This window comes from Lichenostomus cassidix, chromosome 3 (genome assembly GCF_008360975.1).
Source record: "Lichenostomus cassidix isolate B80296 chromosome 3, HeHo_3.0, whole genome shotgun sequence".
Classification (NCBI taxonomy): domain Eukaryota; kingdom Metazoa; phylum Chordata; class Aves; order Passeriformes; family Meliphagidae; genus Lichenostomus; species Lichenostomus cassidix.
This window is the reverse complement of record NC_139483.1, coordinates 34,892,471-34,912,696: the sequence shown is the minus strand read 5'-3', so window position 1 is coordinate 34,912,696 and position 20,226 is coordinate 34,892,471. Positions and strand designations below refer to the sequence as shown.

Below are 20,226 nucleotides of genomic sequence, written 5' to 3'. Positions count from 1 at the left end.
TATATGCTTCCACATGATAACCCAAATAACATTACCTATCTTTTGTTCCAGGGTCCTGAGTTGTTCCAAGCTGATAAAGAATGTCTATTGTGGAGTCAGAAGAGAGACCATTTAATCTTCCAAACAGTAAAGGGCTATTCAGATCTTGCCGCATTCAAAAAAAAAAGGGGAGGGGAAATAATAGAGGTACTTACATACGTATTTTTTAAGTGTACTAATGACATTATTACAGACTTGCAATATTAACATTGAATTAAGTTTTGCCATTAACATAAGGATGAATTCTTACACACATTACTGTCTCAAAACTGTGTATTTGGTATGTTCAATGTTCAGCCTTACTATGAAAGGAAAACCCATTACAACATTCATCAGATACAGGACTTAGAGGTTTATATAGTAGGGTTTTCCTCAACATATTCCAAAAATACATTACTAATTCCAACAGAGCTATCAAACCTCTTGCTACACAGAAGCAAACTTATTTCAAAATGGAAGCTTATTTAACTCCAATTTCCATCAATCGGACTACAGCTGAAGATTTCCATAGATTACTTCCCATTCAGCTTCTCCTCACTGTGTTAATCTTCTGCCCTGTCAGAAACTACTCTCCTATCTAACAACATTCCAGCAAAACAGACCAGTCTACATTGACACACTAACTTATGGCAAAAGAAATCACGGAAACAAATTTTAAAAAAGTGTTTTCTGTTAGCAGCTTCAAAACAGGAAAAAAAAGAATTTTTCTTTCATTTAAAAGCTACAAAACAGCAAAGTGGTATGAAACCCCAAATACAAAACCCCAGTGCATTAACAGAACAGATTCTGCAGAATTTCACCATGGGACATAGAATGTAGTTTTATCTTGATTATGTACTTCCACATATAAATATTTTCAATGCTTAGTGCTATTCAGAATTCATACCGTCCTACAGACTACTGCTGCCCAAATTCTGCTGCATTAGTTTTCCTCAGCAGTACTTGTGGCAGTACTCTTTATTTTAAAACATCTGGACACAGTATCTAAAGTAAGAGGCACTGTGCATCCTACTCTCTGTCTTCAAAATACCTAACTACAAAAAACCAAAGCACTCTGGTTGCAACTGCTTTACTGTGGTAGGACTACCCACATACAAAGACTCTGACACTTAGAAGCCCAACAAAGCACGATGGCAAGTTCTGGCAACCCAGGCTCAGAATCAGAAAGTAACATCCAAATACACTGTATTTGTACTATTAGACAAGCAAAATGTTGTTAAGCAACAACTGAAAAGAAAAACACTGCACTCACCTGCAGGATCACTCCCTGATGCAGAGCAGTTTCTTAGAAGAATGTCAATTAATTTTAGGCCAATTCTGGTGGACTGAAGCCCAATTTTAACAAGCACAGCCTCGATGTTTGGAGAATGCATCCCACAGTAAGGGGACATTAGCAAAGCAGCACATGTCTGCAACAGATTAGCAGTGGGTGCTGCAGCACTAGCCATCATTCCTTCCAAATCACTTATGTGAGTGAGGCAGTGGTGTAATAATCTTAACCATCCAATACTGAAAAAGAAAACAGAAAAGTGAGCTAATGTATAGTTTTCTTACTAGATTGTTTTTCATCTACAGCACGACTACCTGTATTTGATTATAGGACAAGCACTGCAGAAAACGTCTGTGACATGATCAAACATCATCTGAGCAAAGCAAATGACTGAATTTAAAGCCACAATGTAATATACATTAATAATGCTGTTGCAATCATTGGACTAAGATTGTAAGAAAGGCATGGTCTGTGGGTAGGAAGAATTAAGAGCTTGCAAATTTCAGTACTAAAGTTTCCCAAGATTTCTTGATTCACGTACGTATTTCTTCCAGTGGGGCCAACCTATTTAGAAAAGGATGAAAAGGAAGGTATTCATACAGGGGAATAGGTGTGGGGTGGTTTGGGGCTTGGGTTTTATTTGGTGTTGTAGGTTGTTTATTTTTTTGTTTGTTTTGTTCTTCTTTTTCTTTCCTTGTGTGTTGTGTTTTTTACATCAAAAGAAGTGAAGGTGCAACAGTAGTTGGCACTAAAAGTATGCACCTACACAACTTTCCTGATATTACAAACTTCTAGGATCATACACATTTACAATAAATCACAGTGAACCTTAGGGAACCTGATTTAAAATGCATACAGAAAAAACAGAAATTAAAAATGTGCTAGCTACTAAATTTCCCTCATGTCTCTCATTTTTTGACAAAATCATTCAGAAGTCCTTTTAATAACAAATCGTGATAAGTAAACCTATTGTAATCGAATCAGTTTGGAAACACATCAATTAGACTTTATTTTAAAAACATACCACAATACTATTTAAACTAGCATCATGAGCAAGGTGGGAATCTAAGCTGTATGTGAAATAAATGACATCATTCACTGACAAGCTCTAAACTAGCAGAGGTTGTTTCCACAGCTAACCTTTATCACAGTTTAAAAAAATGCACACTTGCATATTGATCTTAACTTAAGCTTACAATTTTTTTTTAGGAATCATTTACTCCTAAATCAATTAGATTCATCAATTACAAGTGAGCAAGTTCTCTGTTATGTCTAAAAAAAAATTTATGCAAGTTTATTGAATATATCTATCACATTACTACCATTATTTTGTTGAGATACTTAAAACATTAAACTGAAAGCTACAACAAAACGTTTCAAGAAATGATGATCATACACTCACCTTCTTTCTTTAGATACAGATTATTCTTGTGTGACTTTATCATAACCATTTCTGAGGTAAAAATATAGTATAATTTGGCTATAATAATTTCCTTCACTGCTATTCAAGAGCAAAGACCAATTTCAGTTATACAACTTTCATTAAATATACACTGAGAGTATTCATGTTCTCTAGATTCACTTATGCTTTCAAAATCTTTCCATGCAAAAGAAAGGTTTTTAAAATTTTCCCATGCTCTCTTCAGATTTATAAACATTAAGATTCAAAGATGAAATATTTAAAATAAATGAGTTTTTACAATTTAGTAAGCTAAATTTAAGAACCAGGAAATCTCAAAAATCCATCCATTAAATTAAATTCAAAGTTGTAAAACTCTGACACTTAAAAAAAATCTTTATTCATTCATTTATTTTTATTTTTAAAATGAGTGAGAAACTCAACATGCCACCTAGCCAAATAAAAGCTTTTGAAAAGAAATCCTGCTGATATGCCAGAATCATAACAACACTCAGCTCCTATTTCTGAAATGTTTGCAAACAGCAATATTAGAGATGACTTTAATGAAACATTCTACTGTTCTATTTCTACTCCTGCTCCAGTACTTATGTAACTCCCTTGACTTCTGTAAGGATAAGAAGTATTTTGGCACTCCATTTTTTTTGACAACTGCCTACCCTAAAAACAAATAATGAACTCTAAATGCTTTCCTATGCTTTGCATTCTCTTGCCACTGCAGAGATTAAACACTCCCTTTCACATATGCAGACTGAGCATGCTACTAAAGAAGTGAGAAGTACTTTTTATATTTCCCTTCTTATTGGGGGAAAAAAAAATTGCAACTGAAAGGATCTGACTCAGGGAAGAAAACACCATAAAAAATCTGAACCCTAAACCATGAAGTGGCACAAAGTGTCCCCTGACCCTGCAGCCTTACCTTGTTTTAGAGACCTGATCCTCAGAGGGAAGGAAGGGATTATTGACGGTGGCAGAGGAGGTGTTTCCAAAGGCTGTGAGGCCCAGCAGCTTGATCTGAGACAGGCCCAGGGTACTGGCATCCCGAGGACGATGGAGACGAAGGCAGACAGCTGAGGCAACTTCAGCTTTTACCAGCTGGATTTTTATATAGGTGAGACCACTCGTGATAACAGGAGTTGACAAAGGTAACATATTGACACCATCTGCGCTTATTTCAACAGATACTGATGAAGGGCAAGCTACAGAGTAAGATAAGAAAGTTTAAGACTATTTTAAAATCTGTACTAGTTTGTCTTTGGCAGTAATACATGTTCAACAGTTACAATTCACAGAACAAAATGACTAAAATTATCTCAGGCAGACACTACTACAGAACTGCAGCTGGAGGGCTTGACCTGGGTGATGGCACATGTTAAAATGCACAAGCATTTTGATACATGGTATACACAGTTTATTTTGAAGACTTCAGATAAATTCCTGTCACTGAAAACACTCTTTCCCTATCAGGGCTACAAGAAGAAAAGCTGAAAATCTCATGCTTGTTCCCAGCTCCCATATGAAAGCATTTTGCCTGAAGACCCTTGACCAATCTCACTTTCTCACTGGCCAAAGTTTTGACGACTATGACAAAGTTTTTTGACATATTAAACATGAACTCCACAAGACATCTACAAGACTAGAAATTGAGCAGAGGCAGGGCCTTCCATTTTCAAACTTATTTTACAGGCATTACTCAACCAACCTCTCAGCTTTAGCTCCTCTGCTTATATTCTTTGTATTGTTCCCAAACCATACATTTCAAAGTTTTGACCTGGCATCAACATCAGTGAATTTACTTACTTGCCAGAGAGGCCAGGTGAGGCTGGATGTGGATCTCCTTGAGCAGCACAGCTGCAGGAAGGTGAATGGTGAGGTCACACCAAGCTTCCTCAGGTAAGAAAATGTATGACCATGCAGCAGAGCGAGCCCGTCTGTGGGGAGGTGTAGCCTGCAACAGCACTTCAGCAGGCTGGGCAGTGGGACTGCTTGAGGTGATTGAACCTTCAGAAACAGCACCATTAACACTGATTAATAGTGTTTATACATAATTAATTCACAACCTGTGGAAAACAGGTTACATAAACACATTTTTTTCCTGTCTCATCTGTTTTGGTTTATCAATGACACCTTGTGTGTAATAATGCCAACTGCTGAACTATTTTTCTTTTACTCTGAGACTGTTTTAAACAGGCAGTCTACACATCCACATACATATGTATGTCCTTGAAATTTGCTAGGGGACACTTGCTACCAAAATTCTAAACTTATTTTTAAGAGTACATGACAAAGACAAACCAAAGAAAAAGGTGCAGTTTGAACAGTATGCTTAGAACTTGAACTCAGTTAATTCACAGTTAACATATACTTTAAAGGTTTAAATAGTAAAATAACAAAAATTACTTTATAACCAAATTCTGCAACCCCTTTTCTTTAAAAAGGTTTCACTAAAAAAGACATCAGAATAAAAAAAAAAAAAAGCCTGACCATAGCAGTTGCTTCTTTTTCTACTCCTAGCATAAATTAAGAATGAACAAGGAAGATCTAGGCTGTTTTCTTTAAGAAGTAATAGGGCATAACAAGACCAGATTTGAGCTGTTCCATACTACAGGTACTTGGGGTGTTTTACTTAAAAGTTTCTATAGCCTGGCCCCAATACTAAATGCTTAGCAGCAGCTGGACATTAATTCCTGGACATATTTTGATAACCTTTTATCCCAAATGAATTAAGCTCATCTCTCAGAGAATAAACACATGAGAATCAAAATGAACTACAGAGAACACTACATGATGAGAATCAGAATGTTCTAAGTGAGGACAACCAGAAGGTTAATTTTGAAAGTACACTCCTGACTGAAAATTAAATATTAAGAGAGATGAAACTCATGGCAGAACATCATGAATTGTAACACTTTGTAAGCGGGGAGATAAGGTAGGCAAGAACCTACCACCATATATACTTAGGATTTTTACTATTTAAAGTAATAAAGAACCAACATTTGCAGGATTCCTAAATTTATCTTTTAGAAATTTTTGAGGAGCGAAGTAGATTTCCAGTGGCCCCCTGTTCTGCTCCTGCTCTACCAAATAAACTTTTTATTGTCTTTTGTAATACCATTATTTTTGACACCCCAATTTGAATCACAGGACTGAATGAATTTCTCTCTCATCCAACAATCTCTCCAGAAATTTTAAAATTATCCTTTCTCCCCTCCTGTCAGTGAGACAAACTGTATGAATATATACAAGGGCTACACTAGGCTAGTGTGCAGCAACAGAAAACAAAGACAGTAGTATTAAAAAGGAAAGCCTTTGTAAGATATTACAGTACTGCTACTTCTTAAAACACATGTTTTAGTTAACTGGCAGCCATTGTATTGATATCGAAACAGTTCTGCATTCTAACAAATGCTCATGCAGGCAACATCAGAGCAGTTAGGTGCAGATATGAGAGCACCATTAGCAATATCAGCCTTATGCTCCAGCTTCTTCTGCTCGGCTTCACACAGCTCAGGCTCATTTCTCTGTCATCCCACTATGCTATGCTTCTGTTACAGTTCCATCAAAACTGATGTGCTATGAAGTTAGTGAGTCTTAGTGTGTCTAAGCCAGATGGTGGGCTGGAACCGGGTACACCCTGACCTCAGGGAGGAGAAAGGGGCTCACCTCGGTGCATGACTTCACCAGACACAGATCACTCCCTCTCCTTCTCTCCCCTGTCCACATGAGGTCTTATTACCTGTGGTGGAGGGGATTAACCTCATCCCTCAACACTACCTTGAAGCACCAGCAACTCCTCTCATTAGAAGATTTGGTAGTATTGGAACATTTGACGCTATTGTAATACTTTTTTTAAGAACTTGATAGACATTCAAGTGACCAGTAGACATTAATCTAAGAGAAAGAGCATTATTTACCCAAAGGTGCAAAATTGTGAATTCCTTCTGCATTATCAGGCTCTGAAGCAAGCACTCTGGCTTTCAAACTGCTATCTGTCGCTTTGGTGGGACCAGAATCCAGGAATTTCATAATAGTTGAGACCATGCTCCTTGCTGTGTTAACAATAGCTCTTGTGCTTGTTACCATGTTGTTACAGATAAGTTGAACACCACCTGCATGTAATGTGAGCAGAGAGAAGAAAAAACCTGCTTAGAAGCACACAACAGATTCTATACAAGCAAATGCCTCTTAGTAAATTGGCCCCTATAGACACATACATGTATTCCTTAAGTGCCAAAAAAATCTAAACCAAACCTTTTATTTGATGTGGCTAAAGAAAAGACATTCTTACCCATATCATGGAAAGCCTTCAGTGCCTCACTTGTATCCAGCACTCGTAAAATGAACCACAGCAGTGGCTCAGATAACTGACATGTGGCAAGAGAACCCTAGAAGAAAATCAATTAAGAAATACATGGTTTCATACAAAATTAGTACAGTAGAAATTCACGTAACAGCTCTCAGCCTCCCTTTTTAGTAGGCAAAACTACCAGAGAGGAAATGCCACCACAGCTGACCTCTCTGCCACCATACAGCAATAGCATGTTTCACACAGTGCAATTCCTTACATAAGAGAAGTCTTTGGGGTATGGAAAGCTCAAATTCATGGGGTGAGCAGCTTAAAGGAAATAGGAGTATTGAGCATTAAAATACCCACTAATATGAACAAAATAAATGTTCTTCCCACTTGTACATGATAAAATATCTGATCCATCTTCAAGGCTTTAGGTAGGAACATTTACAGGAATGTCAAAATGTCCTTAGAGAAACTCACTCTCTCCCTCTACTGTGGATAACAGAGAGGCTTCCTAACCTCTGCACTGAAGTGAAGTGAGGTTGCACAAATGTTAACATTTATTTTATATAGCACTAGTTTTCTGACAGCAGGCCTGAGGGAACTTACCTGCCTTCCCATGTACCCACAGGCCATGTAGGTAAGAATTGGCTGAAGCATCACTTGAACTGTCGTTGCCTTCTTACTAAGTGTTGTCAGGATAGTGAACAACCCATCTCCAACTGATATTGCATCTAAGCCACCATGAAAGTTCTCATGTTTAGTGAGATGTAAGCCACTTGCACCTTAATGAAAACACAAACAGTTCAAAGGTCAAAAACCAAGACGTAACAATTAAAAGCACATCAGAGAATTCAAGAATATTTAAATATTCACATGGATTTTACAAAGTACAAATAGACCAGTTTTCAGGATCATATGAATTACAATTAGTCTTCCCAGACACATATAAACAGGAAGACTTGACCCAGCAATTCAAGAAATTTAAATCAAATCAGACCATACAGATGAGTGCAATTAGTGAAGGAAATAGGGTAAGTACCACAAGGATTGGAATCACTCCTAGCTAAAAGCAACTAACATTTAAGATTTTTTCAGATAATAATAGAGGTGGTACTTGTGCAGCCAAAAACAAACCCCAAACGTTTAACACACATATTTCTGTCAGAAATACCTCTCCTGGAATTCTGCTTCTTCGTGTTAAAGCTCAGGATTTATGCATGACAATTTCCTGAATATCAATTATCAGCAATATTAATTACACATTGCTGAGATTACAGACAGAAAGCAAAACAATAGTCTTCCCATGGAAGAGATTACTTCCATAAATACAACTGTCTTACAAATGATTACTTCAATCTGGAAAAGCTGTTAAAAGTGGGCTTAGATTCAAATGTGAGAAAATGATGGGAGTAATCCTGTCCCATTTAAAGAAACTGAAGTTACAATAATAAATAATAATAAAAACCAGTGTGCTCAAGTGATCTTTGGAACATGCCTTAAAGAAACATTCTGGCAAGAGAACTGCCAGGTGTAGTACTCTAGCCACCTTCAAACTGTCAAGACAGCAAATGCTGACAAGCACTGGATGCACAGCAACAAATAAAGGAGTCCTGAGACCCAGCCACTGTCCAGTCTAGAGAAGTGAAACGGAACAAATGATAAAGCTGACATCAAGTAAATTGGGTTTGCTGTGAGGACTTTCAGATGAGAAGATAGGATAGGAGGTGAATACTGTTACTTGTATGATTTGCAGTTTGTCAATTACAAAGCATGAAACCCTAATGAAACAGGCACAATGGCCGTAAAAGGAAAAACAGAAAGAAAAATGTTTTAAATTAATGTGACAAGTGGATTACTCAAGGCCATCCTGGATCCTGACCAGCTGGCTTGCCAGATGCAGTAAATTAACATTATTAGCATAAATTTTAACACCAGAAACACTGGCTATCCGTACACATTTGCAGACATCTTCTTGTCTACCTATCCTGGTAGCACCTTTCAATGCTGCATGAGTTATTACATGTTTACTACTATATGCTGATAACTGATTTTTGGATTCTATGTACCGTTAGCTACAGTCTTGCAAATGTTTTGTTCACTGAAACTGTTTGGAGAGAGCTTAATATAGTTTTTCTTGAAGGAACTAAACCCACAAATAGCTGTGTTGCATCTTCCCAAAATACTTGGACAGATTAGTTTCACTAACTTATATTAAAAGATCTGGGGAGGAACAATCCAGTGAAGGGATTAGCTGGCCCAGAACCCTGAATTCAATGAAAAACATTTGAAAAAACTATCTTTCCAAACTATCTTTTAGAAAATGCAAAACAACTGCTGGACAGAAATTGGTGGTTTAGAAAGAGATCAAAGATGAGGAGAAGAGTATTTGAATTTCACTCCAAAGAAACACATACTCAGAACAAACCACCATTCCCAGAACAAACTACTTTCAGGTTTGTAGTGTATTTGCAATACGGCATCAACTACCCAGAGTGATGGAGGAGATATTCTGGAATTCATTTCAGGAAGGTTCCAACAGCACAATCCACTCTTGTCAAATCTTGCCTCCTGTTTAATTTGATTACTGGAGATAACTATTTTTTCCTCAATTGTTTTTATACTGGTCTAATATTCACGTGTTCTCATCGAGCAAATAACTGTTTTCTGATAATAGCATTGGTCAACAGTTTTGTATCTGCTTAAAAGAGATCAGCACAGAAAAGGCCAGAGCAACTTGCTTCAGAACAAGAAAATCACTATAAAGAGAACAAAATTTTACAACTATTACACCTGAAATGGAGTGCAAGGATTTTGTCTATCTTCCTGCAAACTGTTTTTCTAATTTTGCACGTGCAGAAATTCATGGTATTTCAGCCAGTGGTTTAACTTGTGGAAATAAACAGTGTGCTACCATCACAGCTCACGAGCAAGTCACATAGGTAGGCAGCCTCTCCGAGAAAATGCACCTCAGATACCTATCTGACAAACAGCAATTTTGTTTTCTAAGTATCATCAGCTCCCTCACTTGTTCATAGCTAGAAGATCCCACCCACAAATATATGACTGCAACTCTTAGAACATGATATTAATGCACTTTCTGGTAAAACAGAGGAAAAGTTTAGGTATTCTCTGAAAGGGACACAATCATAATTTGAATTTTCCAGAAGTGATTAAAAAAGGGAAAATAATCCAATACATAGCAATCAACTGAGGTAAGATGTCTTGTACAAACTGAAGACTCATCCTAATATATGCATAGAGGCATGTCATGGCCACAGACTGAAATACAGGAAGTTCCACTTAAACAGAAGAAAAAGGCTTTTCTACTTTAAGAATGATTGAGCATTATAACAGGTTGCCTACAGCAGTTGTGGAGTTTCCACCCCTGAGGAATTAAAAACCCAACTGGACCAAGGTACTGAGCAACCTGCTCTGAGGCAGGTAGTTGACCCTGTTTGTGCAGGAAGGTTGGACTAGACAATCTTCAGAGCTCCTTTAACATTAACCATTCTGAGATTCAGCAAATTCAAATGCCAAACACATTCCTGTTTGGTTTCAATTACTATCTCCCACCTCATGTTAGGGTTTTTTCCCCACATATCTGTTCCCCATTACCTTCTTCTCCAGCTCTTTTTTTTCTGTCATTTCTGCGACGCATTCATTCACTTTTACACCCAGCTTATGAGTTTGCAGAAGTTTTAAATGTTTCACCACTCCAAAAGATCTTCCATCACACTCAGAAAATACCTACCAATAATCATTGCCATAGCGCTGCTGTTACACTGGCCAAGTGCAGACAAAATCTGGCTCATAATTTGTTGGTTGGCTAACACCAAGTCTGCCACATATGCAGTTGATCCTTGAGTATTAGGGTTGCTTCCATTGCCATCTTTGCCTCCTGAAACCTTTTCCTCATCAGACACACTGTCTGTAGTACTGCTTGCTACTGGAACACGGGCGCTGTATTCTCGGTTACTGGAAAGTGGAAGTTGAACTAAAATGTTTATCAGCTTCAATAAATCAAACATGAGTTGATCTCTTGTCATTTCTCCACAAACTGCTTTGGCATCACCTGGACGGATAATATTGGCAAAAAGCCCTCCAAAACATGCTCGAGCAGCCACAGAGCTGTCGGAGCCACTACGGGACATTACTTTGTCCGAGCATGTAATGTAATGATGCACAAGAAAGGTTATTGACTCAATTACTGCAGAAATAGTGCTAACTGATACAACTTCAAAATTCTGTTCCAGGGTAAATTCCAAGAGTTTCACTTGAGCGTCCAGTGGTCCCTGGCCTGTCTGGAAAGCACCCCTGCAAGAAAAAAGGAAAAAAAAAATTAAAAAGAGATATTTCAAGTTAAATATATTTGCCTGTCTGGATATGGGTTTTTTCCTTGATTTTTAGGAATCAAAAAGCACACCAGACTTCCAATAAATAAAAATCCAGCTATTTTCAGAAATGCATGTTGAAGCAAAATCTAGCTCTTCACCTGTGTCAAACTTTTGTAATTTTTTAATATAGTGGTCATTAAATAGCCTGTAGAACCTGCTCATGCCACCACCTTCCTGATTCCACTAAGGATTATGAGGTTAACTTTGAAAAAAGCTAGGATTCATCTTTTTTTTGTATTTTTTTTTTGTAATTCAGTTAGTTTTGTAGGTATAGACTTGGAACAGTCTATCTATAGACTGCATAGTCCAGTTCTTGGTGAAAAGTTTCCTACATTTGCAAGGAAACCTTACGGGAAGCAGTCACATAATACTTTAATATCTTGGGGATTATTTAGCAGCTAACAGGAAACCATGACGGATTCTTTTCTTCCCACCGGTTTTTTGTTTGTCTCCCCATCCAGCCACTCCCCACTAGAGATAAAAAGAAGAATGGTCAGGTTTTACGTATCTAAACAGTAATGATACATAAGCCCATGAGAAAGTACTCAAAATATCACAGGCTGGTGCTTGTTGGTTGACTGCTTGAAGGATTTCCCTTAGAGACAAGTTTATTTTACCAATTGCTCTTACACATATAGCGGTGGACTACAAAATGAAACCTTTTGAATCAGTGTATCTAAACTAAAACTTGTGTTAGTTACTGAACTTTCCTATACTTCTCTGGATCTTTTCACATTGATTAATCTTATTCTAATTTTTAAAATTAAATACAGAACAAAACAGTTTATGGAAACAGCCCTGAAGAAAATATTTGGCATTTAATTAATTCTAACAGTAAAATACTGCTTTTCTTCACAATTAATCTTATGATCAGACATGGGAGAGTTCAGTAATTACCCGTGTTCTTAGAAACAACCATCTAACCCCCTTTCTGGCGCTTTGCTTCCATTTTATGGCATTTCAGTGTCACATTTGGTTTGTCTCAAAAAACCCCCCCAAATACATTTCAAAAACCACCCTTTCAGTGGTCTCATTAGCTGATTTCAAACTAATGCTGGCATGCAGACACACATTCCAAGATTCACCGTGAATTAATGATTTTATTGTATTATGACGTCTCGTAGAAATCACTGATCATCAATATAACTTGGTAAATACAACTCCTAACAATAATAATAATAATTTAAGTTACAAAGGTAAAATCTCTAGGAGAATGCAGAAGCTGTTTTCTGTAAGATTAAAGAATAGATAACACCAAAGTGCCACCTACTGGGAACCCAGAACTGAGGAAGCTCATCCCTAATTACATGAACCCTTTGTCTGGGGATGAGCAGAGCATCAATACCAGAAGGAAATGCCTCCTAGTGTACTTCAGTTTAAACAATTGCCATATTTCCAATGTACCACTCAATACGGTCTCGTGCCCCTTGGCCTTGCCTTGAGGAAGCAGAACTGTGAAAGATAAGCCATAAGCTCTAATTGCTTTCCTGGGCAGAGACACTTCTCTATACTAGTGAGCATCAATAGGCCCCAGGAGAGTGAGGCAGAGGATGTTTTCCACTGTCATGTACAGAGAAAAAAGCCACCAAAGATAAAGCAATAAAAATGCATATTGCATAAATAGAATTATGCAATCTTGTATTTCATCCCACCATATAAGAAAAGACATTCATATTATTTTCACAATCTAGGAAAAATTTCTGGAATCTTTAATAATTTAGGTCTCTTAGAATATATTTTTTAATGGGTATTTAACAGTGGGAATCCCATTATTAACGGGATGCAACAGTGTCCTTACTTCAGGGAATTACTTCAACAAGGTCTAAATCTTAGATTTCAATAAAGTTAGTACAAAATGTTAGTGCTTCTGTTGACAGTCTCTCACACAGACAGCTGTGTGTGAATTCCAGATGCACTTTTCCATGTGCCAGGAGCATCCCAGATTCTACTGGTAGTGCTGCAGCAACAACAATGATTTCCAGTGATACATAACTTGGTAGTATGACAAGGTACATCCTCATCTTAGTTGTGATTGACTAGAACACAAATTTTAAACAAAAGAGGGTACGAAAGGAAAGAAAAAAATAAGATCTACCTTTCTGTTGAAAGTATATGTATTAATTTCAATAAAAATTCACTGAACATCTGAGGACAAGTTGAAGAAAGATGCACTTGTAATCGAGTAAGAAATTCTTGCATAGCTTGTGTTGCTGTTGGCCCAACCTAGAAGAAAAGGTATTTTAGGAAGTATTATATATAACCGAAATGTCTTTGAGAACATCAAACAGTATCTAACATCTTCTAAGAACAGAAAAGTATTGCATAGCTTAGTTTGCCTTCTGAACATTTTTACAGCCATTTTACAGAACTAATCTGTACCTGTTTGTATTATGTATTTTTCTATTGCTAATCACAAGTCAAAACCAAGAAATTCAGTTCTTTGTCTAAGACTTGTTTTTCAACTTGAGACTCTCTTTTCAGTAATGCAAACTATACTCCATACAGAATATATTTCTGTGCTAATCAGAATGTTTTTTCACCAACTACATACTTATGTAAGTACTTTAATGACACTGTGCAGTGTTAAAGCTCTGGAAATGACTATGTATTTTCTGGAAAATATGCTGGAACCCCCCCTCCCCCGGAACTACTGGGTGTTTTCTGTGTCCTAAACTGAGACTCCTGTCGAATACTACATACAATTAAGTGCACTTGGGCTTTTTTTTAACACTATTCACAGATACTTCAAAGACTGCAAAAAGCAAGAAAACATTAGTTAAAATTAGGAGAGGCAGCAGATATCGCACAAATTCAGAAACAGGCAGAAAATAAAAGTATAATTTTAAATATGGGAATTCTTTGATATTAAAACTTTATCTTCACTGGCATTTTTATCCCAACCCAACAAGATTTTGCGAAAGTAACTGAATGGAGCACTTCATAAACATATGGCATCCTCTCCCTGTGCCAAGTCTCCAGAGAGTTCTAAAAACACACCAGCACTACTGAGGGTGTATCAACAACATGAACTTCCCCATGGTTGCTCATCAGAACCAACTAAGACTATAACTAGAAGAAGAAACAACACCAGGATAATAATACATTATAAATAACACATATTTCTGTCAAGTGTCTTGAAATCCTTTTACAAACAGTTTTTCTTGTATTTTAATTGCTCATTACCTGTGGACTGTGTTGATTTGTTCCATGAGGATTAGTGCCAGAAAGAAATTTCACTAACACATGAATGAGGTTGGGATCTGACACCAACAACTGGGCAGTACTTTCCTGAGCTCCAATGGCACTGCTTGGGCCAGCTTAAAAAAAGACATAAAAATTAGATGCACAATCTTAAGCATTAAACTAAATAGAATACGTATAGTGCAAATCCCTTATATTTATTTCATGATAAGGAAATATACTCAGCTAAATCAGCTACCAGAACCTGCTTACTCAGGACTACAATTTTGAGTTTTCCAGTAAGTACAGATATAAAGCCCCCAAACTGTCCAATCAGTATTCCAAGCTTGCAAAGGCAGTATTCCTGAAAATAGAGATTCATTTTGTAGGTGTGATACATACAGACATTTTGATTTGTCTCTTTTTGTTAGTCCAACACTTTATAAGGCTTAAGTGCATTTGTCAGTTTGTCAGACAGAGACCAAATGTTCTGTTATCCTGTAAACAATCACAGTGTTTTTGTTCTTGGCACACGCAAAGACTTCTCAGAATAAAACTGCAGGGAGCTTAACAGGTAAGAACTCTGAAGACTGGAATTTGCATTAAAATATACCCTTCAGTGATCAAATGTGAAGTCTTACTCTTCTAGTAGTAGTGTATTGAATCAGTTCAAAACACAGTGTGATAAAAGCATGATGTGAAACAGATCCTGTGGAAGCAGGATAATGCTTTTTGGTAAACACATCACGCCAGTGTCCTCCCTTACACAACTGGCTCAGGTGTACAACTCCCCGCTGTGAGAGGTATAGGGACATTCACATGTAGGTCTGAAGGTGTTTGTCCCTTCTGATAAGGCATCACTGACACAACTACGCTTTAAGAGGCACCTGTCATGTCTTAGAAGATGTCAAACCATCAAAGACCCCCAAAATGCCCCCAGATTAATTTCTGGGGTCTTCCACCAGAGGTCTGTGCCTGATCCAGTGTTGCATCAGACAGTGCAAAACTCCCCCTCAGTGGAGGTACCTGGGCATTTCCACCTGAACTTGAATATGTATCAACCCACTGAACTCTGGGCTTCCTAGGCTTGCCCCACCCCGATGGATCAGAACTGTGAGCATCAATTCCACCAATGAATATCTAAATTGCAACAATCAAATCTTGTCTCTGGATCCACAGGTGGCAATACCTTTCCTCTCCACTATCTACTCTTATCTTTTCTTTTTCTTTTTTTCCTTGTATGTTTTCCTAAAAGATATCTTTATACTGTTTCATTTCTACAGATAATAACCAAAACAGCTACATACATCCTTTCCACTGCAACCAAACTGTTCCAAAATAAACCTACCATACAGATATCTATCTCTCTCTCTCTCTCTCTACATATATATATATATATATGAAAACTGATCATTCAGTGTTGTTTCACTCTAATCCACCCCAAAGGATCTATTAGCAAGAACCTGTAATCTGGCCTCTAGGACTTGCAATACTTGCATCTCCAATCCTTTCCAACTCAACTCCAACTCACAATCCTATATACAAAAAAATCCACAACCACATTCATACACTGAAGTGTGCCTGTCATGAACCACAGGGGTTGCTTCTGAGCAGCTTTTTATTCACCTACTGATCTCAGGCAATTACCAAAGAAGCTCTCACAAACATTCAGCTGCCTGTCAGTGTCAGAGAAGAAGACTGAGCCTCATAACACTTGAAATATGTTATTCATTCACATATGATTCCAACTGATATACACTGCATAAATTTTGGAAATTGTTGCCAATCTACAGACACCAACTGGAGAGTTGACAGTATATGTGCTTGTTAACTGAAGGCAGTTATACCAGAAATCAGTCCATGCCCTATTCTCAAATACAAAGAATAAGGTCTCACTTTGTGCATAGTAAGTCTCCTTCATTAGTTTTTTGCAGCTCTATTTCTTCACCTAATGGCAAAAATTTCAGCAGATTTTTGTGAGACTGATTTCTAAATAACATCACAAAAAGGAGACATAGTAAAAATTTTAAGAAAAATGTGCATCTCAAAGTCAATGATTTGAAATGGCAAATATGAAAAAAGATTCATAGTCAACATTTAAAAACTACTTCCTTTAATTTCTATCAGTCTTGTGGCAAAATGTCATTCACAAAGTGAGATTATTTCTAGTGTGTTATGGAGCAATATAGAGAATGTGAGATATACTGGAATGCATAGGGAAATGAAATGGCTGGATTTCTATTTCAATAAATTCAGCTTCTGGGGGCTGATTTTCAAATGGCTTAATATAAGCAGTGACTGGTGCCTGCATATTTACAGAAATGTTCCTACTCCATCAGAAAAACTTCAATCTCACTCATAGCAACCTTATCATTCCTCTCTGCTACTTCTTCTCATACTACAAAACTAATTCCCAAGGATCATTAGCTGGTCCTAAAATGTTTTTTGGAAGACATTGACAGCTTACTTATAATGACATTTTCTTTTACTATAAGGGTTTCTGTTTCCCATGGTACAAGTAATTCAAGGAACTCACTATGTTATGGAGGACAAAAGTACTTATATGACAAAAGGAATGTTCCAGAAGTTTTTTGGTGGAATCCACACTCATTTGTACATCACTAAAACTGTCAACATAAGAAAACCAACCAAACAAACTTACCATTAAGCTGCATATTTGTCATGAGCGTTAGGCTGTGAAGCACAAGGCACCACGTCCGGAGTAAAGTATTAGGATACCATGCCAGAACTGACAGGAAGCTAGTTACTGAAGCTGTCAAGAAAAACAGGTTTGTCCAAGCTTAAATCTTCAGAGTGTTACTAGAAATTTCTAATTTTTACTGTAAGGTGCTATATTGATTATTGTTATTAACATTATTGTTCCTTGTATTTATTTTGTTTTGACAACCATTGTTGCAGGAAATTAGGAGAAGAAACCTCACCACCACTTCACAGGAACTGGCCCACAGAACTTTCTACAGTTCCCAGACACTGACATCTCAAAAAAAAATGATTCAAAGAAACTGGTTTAAAATGTTCTCATGGAAGTGAGCATAACAGGTTCATTATATCAGGCATTAATATTTTGGATTATCACCACAAGATACCAGCAGATAAGAGTTTCTTAACTATACAGTATAATGTATTTCAAGAGAAAAAATTCAACATGTCTTTTTACTAGAATAGTAGTCTGATGGTCAAAAGTAATAGAGCTTTCCTACTCTGCTGACCCCTTTGTTAAGAAAGGGATCATAGGATAGTATAAAGGAGATGAAATTTGTCAGAAATGTGCATACAATTGCACTGTTCTTCTCACACTAAGAAGTGTATTTTCATGAGTCCTCTTGGGCATAATTATGAGTTAAGAACCACAAATTTTACAAATTACTTTCTAATAAAATTATAAAAATTGAACTAATCAACTCTTGGTTACACACTAGCAACATATTTTTCACTTTAAGAAGAAAATGAGCCCAAGAGTTCTTTAATAAGAATGCAGAAATTATGTCAACACTGATCTTATAAAAAATACTTACAAGCAATACTTTTTGCTTATTAACAAAAATTGAATACTTAAAAAAACAACTACACCAAATGCATTTCCTATATTTAATGTATTTTACCTTGGTTCAGGGAAACAACAGGTATTCGGTTAGCATTATAAAGGAAAATATCAGCACCACTATCTTTACTTCCAGAGGAGCTGGAATTCAGGCTTAATGTGAGCCATAACTGCAATAGGGATTCAAGCTGAAAAAAAAGGGAAAAAAACCCCATTATGAGACCAAACTCAGAAACCCAGAGCATCAAAGTTTTAATTTTAAAAGCCTGATCTACATTCTCAGCTGCTAATGTTTCACGGTAACACATGCACACTCTCCTCCCTTTCTCCCCTCTCTCCCTCTCCTTTACTGAATTTAGAAAATTCTGCTAAACATAATATTCAAGGCAAATTTAGCCCAACTAGCAAATGCATCTGCTGTGTTTTTGTAATTGATTTCTACCAAATAGTTTCTCTTAAGAAGTTTCTTCAAATTTGCATTAAGAAAATGCAGCTTTACATACTGTTCAGAAATATCTTTATCATAGCCTTATACCTGTAACATGTAAGGTAGGCTTACAGGTTTGCATGTACACTTTTGGAATGTTATTAAAGTGATGTTTCCCAGTAAACCAAAATTACTCAAAAAGACCCATTTATCTAATGGGAAACCTCAGAGACACTGATGCTTACTCTGAGTAATTCCCCTAAGGAAAATAACTTTAGATATTCTGGGGAAGCATCAAGGATGTTTACATGACAAACTGTATTTTGAGTGAGGTATTTAAAGAACAATCGAGGGATGGAGTCAGCCACTCTATCAAAATATCAAGAGGCAGGCAGACATCTAATCACCGATATTTATAGCATATATAGCATTTGTATGAATCAAGAAAAGCATTGCTAAACCAAGACTTCTCAAAAAGCAAACTCTTAAATCTAACATACAGGATCATTGGATAATTCAGGTTGGAAGGGACCTTTTTAAGTTATCCAATCCAATCTGCTCAAAGAAAGGCCAAAGAAGATATCAGACTTAGTTGTTTGGGTTTCATTCAACTGGGTTTTGAAAACCTCCACAAATCTCCACTTGTCATTAAATGTCATTTAGTGAAACTTTTCATTAATAAGCTAACAATTATCATTCAGTGAACATACAAACATGTTTTTAAATATGAAAATATATGCCACTTTTCCACTGTAACAAGCAAAGGCCTCTTTGATAAAAGCTTTCTTTGATAAATAGCAGCTTGTCTATTACATTATCAGTACTGTTGTCCATGACAGATTCATAAGCAATAAAGCACATAACATAACAGGATACTTGAATCCCAAGTAGCAAGAAGTATAGGAAAACAACACTCAAATTTAGAGAGAAATGCTATCAAAATATCTTAAAGTTCAAAATTCTATACCTGAACATGGTGGACTTGTAGCATGGAAAAGAGTTTGTTGAAGCATGCGCTCAGCATAGGTATAGATGACAACTGCACAATCAGCTGGGCATTCTGGTTAGCAGCGTGTAATCCCCTCAGCAATGAATCATCTGTGCCACTGGGAGACTGCGTCACTAGAAAACAAAACACAGCACAATCCCCCCGTGAATTATTTTGAAAAGTTGCCAGAAGTAATTTCATAATTATTTCCTTGTATTTTACACTTAAGGGAAAGACACTTTTTTAATAATTTACAAGAACATCTTCACTGTAGTATTCAGTTGAATTGGACTACTGACTACCATAGCAGTGCCATAGCTGAGTATCACATATTTCCACCTTCACAAAAACTGTTAGGAACTGAGTCCACAAAAATACACTTCCACAGCTATTATAGCAGTGTCCTGATAACACAATGCTAAGACAAACAACTGGAACATCTCTTTCATGCATTACAGTACAGCTGTTGCAGGCAATAATGAACTTCCAGAGAAAGAAGTCTGAAGATGTCACTAAACCTACTCCATCACCAGATCTTCAGCCACTGACTGCATGCATATTAAGGTACTCAGAGGGCAACAAAGAAACACATTTTAACATGATGGGCAGCACAACTCACTGAAAAAAGTTTCAAAAGTAAACCACCCTATGAGTG

At 36.9% G+C, this 20,226-nt stretch overlaps 1 protein-coding gene across 5 annotated transcripts in view; it reads right to left on the bottom strand.

The window, feature by feature from the left end:
• The window catches only part of BIRC6 (baculoviral IAP repeat containing 6), a 173,270-nt gene that overhangs the window by 78,337 nt on the left and 74,707 nt on the right, over window positions 1-20,226 (bottom strand). For 4 of the 5 annotated variants that reach the window (XM_085055258.1, XM_085055262.1, XM_085055259.1 and 1 more), the window contains 13 exons: window positions 19,551-19,705; window positions 18,218-18,344; window positions 17,257-17,367; window positions 14,598-14,731; window positions 13,510-13,637; window positions 10,772-11,334; window positions 7,627-7,802; window positions 7,015-7,111; window positions 6,641-6,835; window positions 4,527-4,727; window positions 3,646-3,925; window positions 1,292-1,548; window positions 36-144 (listed from right to left, as the gene is read on the bottom strand). In XM_085055258.1, the coding sequence (XP_084911384.1) occupies window positions 36-144; window positions 1,292-1,548; window positions 3,646-3,925; window positions 4,527-4,727; window positions 6,641-6,835; window positions 7,015-7,111; window positions 7,627-7,802; window positions 10,772-11,334; window positions 13,510-13,637; window positions 14,598-14,731; window positions 17,257-17,367; window positions 18,218-18,344; window positions 19,551-19,705 (2,533 nt within the window). The remainder of the gene's footprint in view (window positions 1-35; window positions 145-1,291; window positions 1,549-3,645; window positions 3,926-4,526; window positions 4,728-6,640; window positions 6,836-7,014; window positions 7,112-7,626; window positions 7,803-10,771; window positions 11,335-13,509; window positions 13,638-14,597; window positions 14,732-17,256; window positions 17,368-18,217; window positions 18,345-19,550; window positions 19,706-20,226) is intronic. The other variant, XM_085055260.1, reaches the window with a different exon arrangement.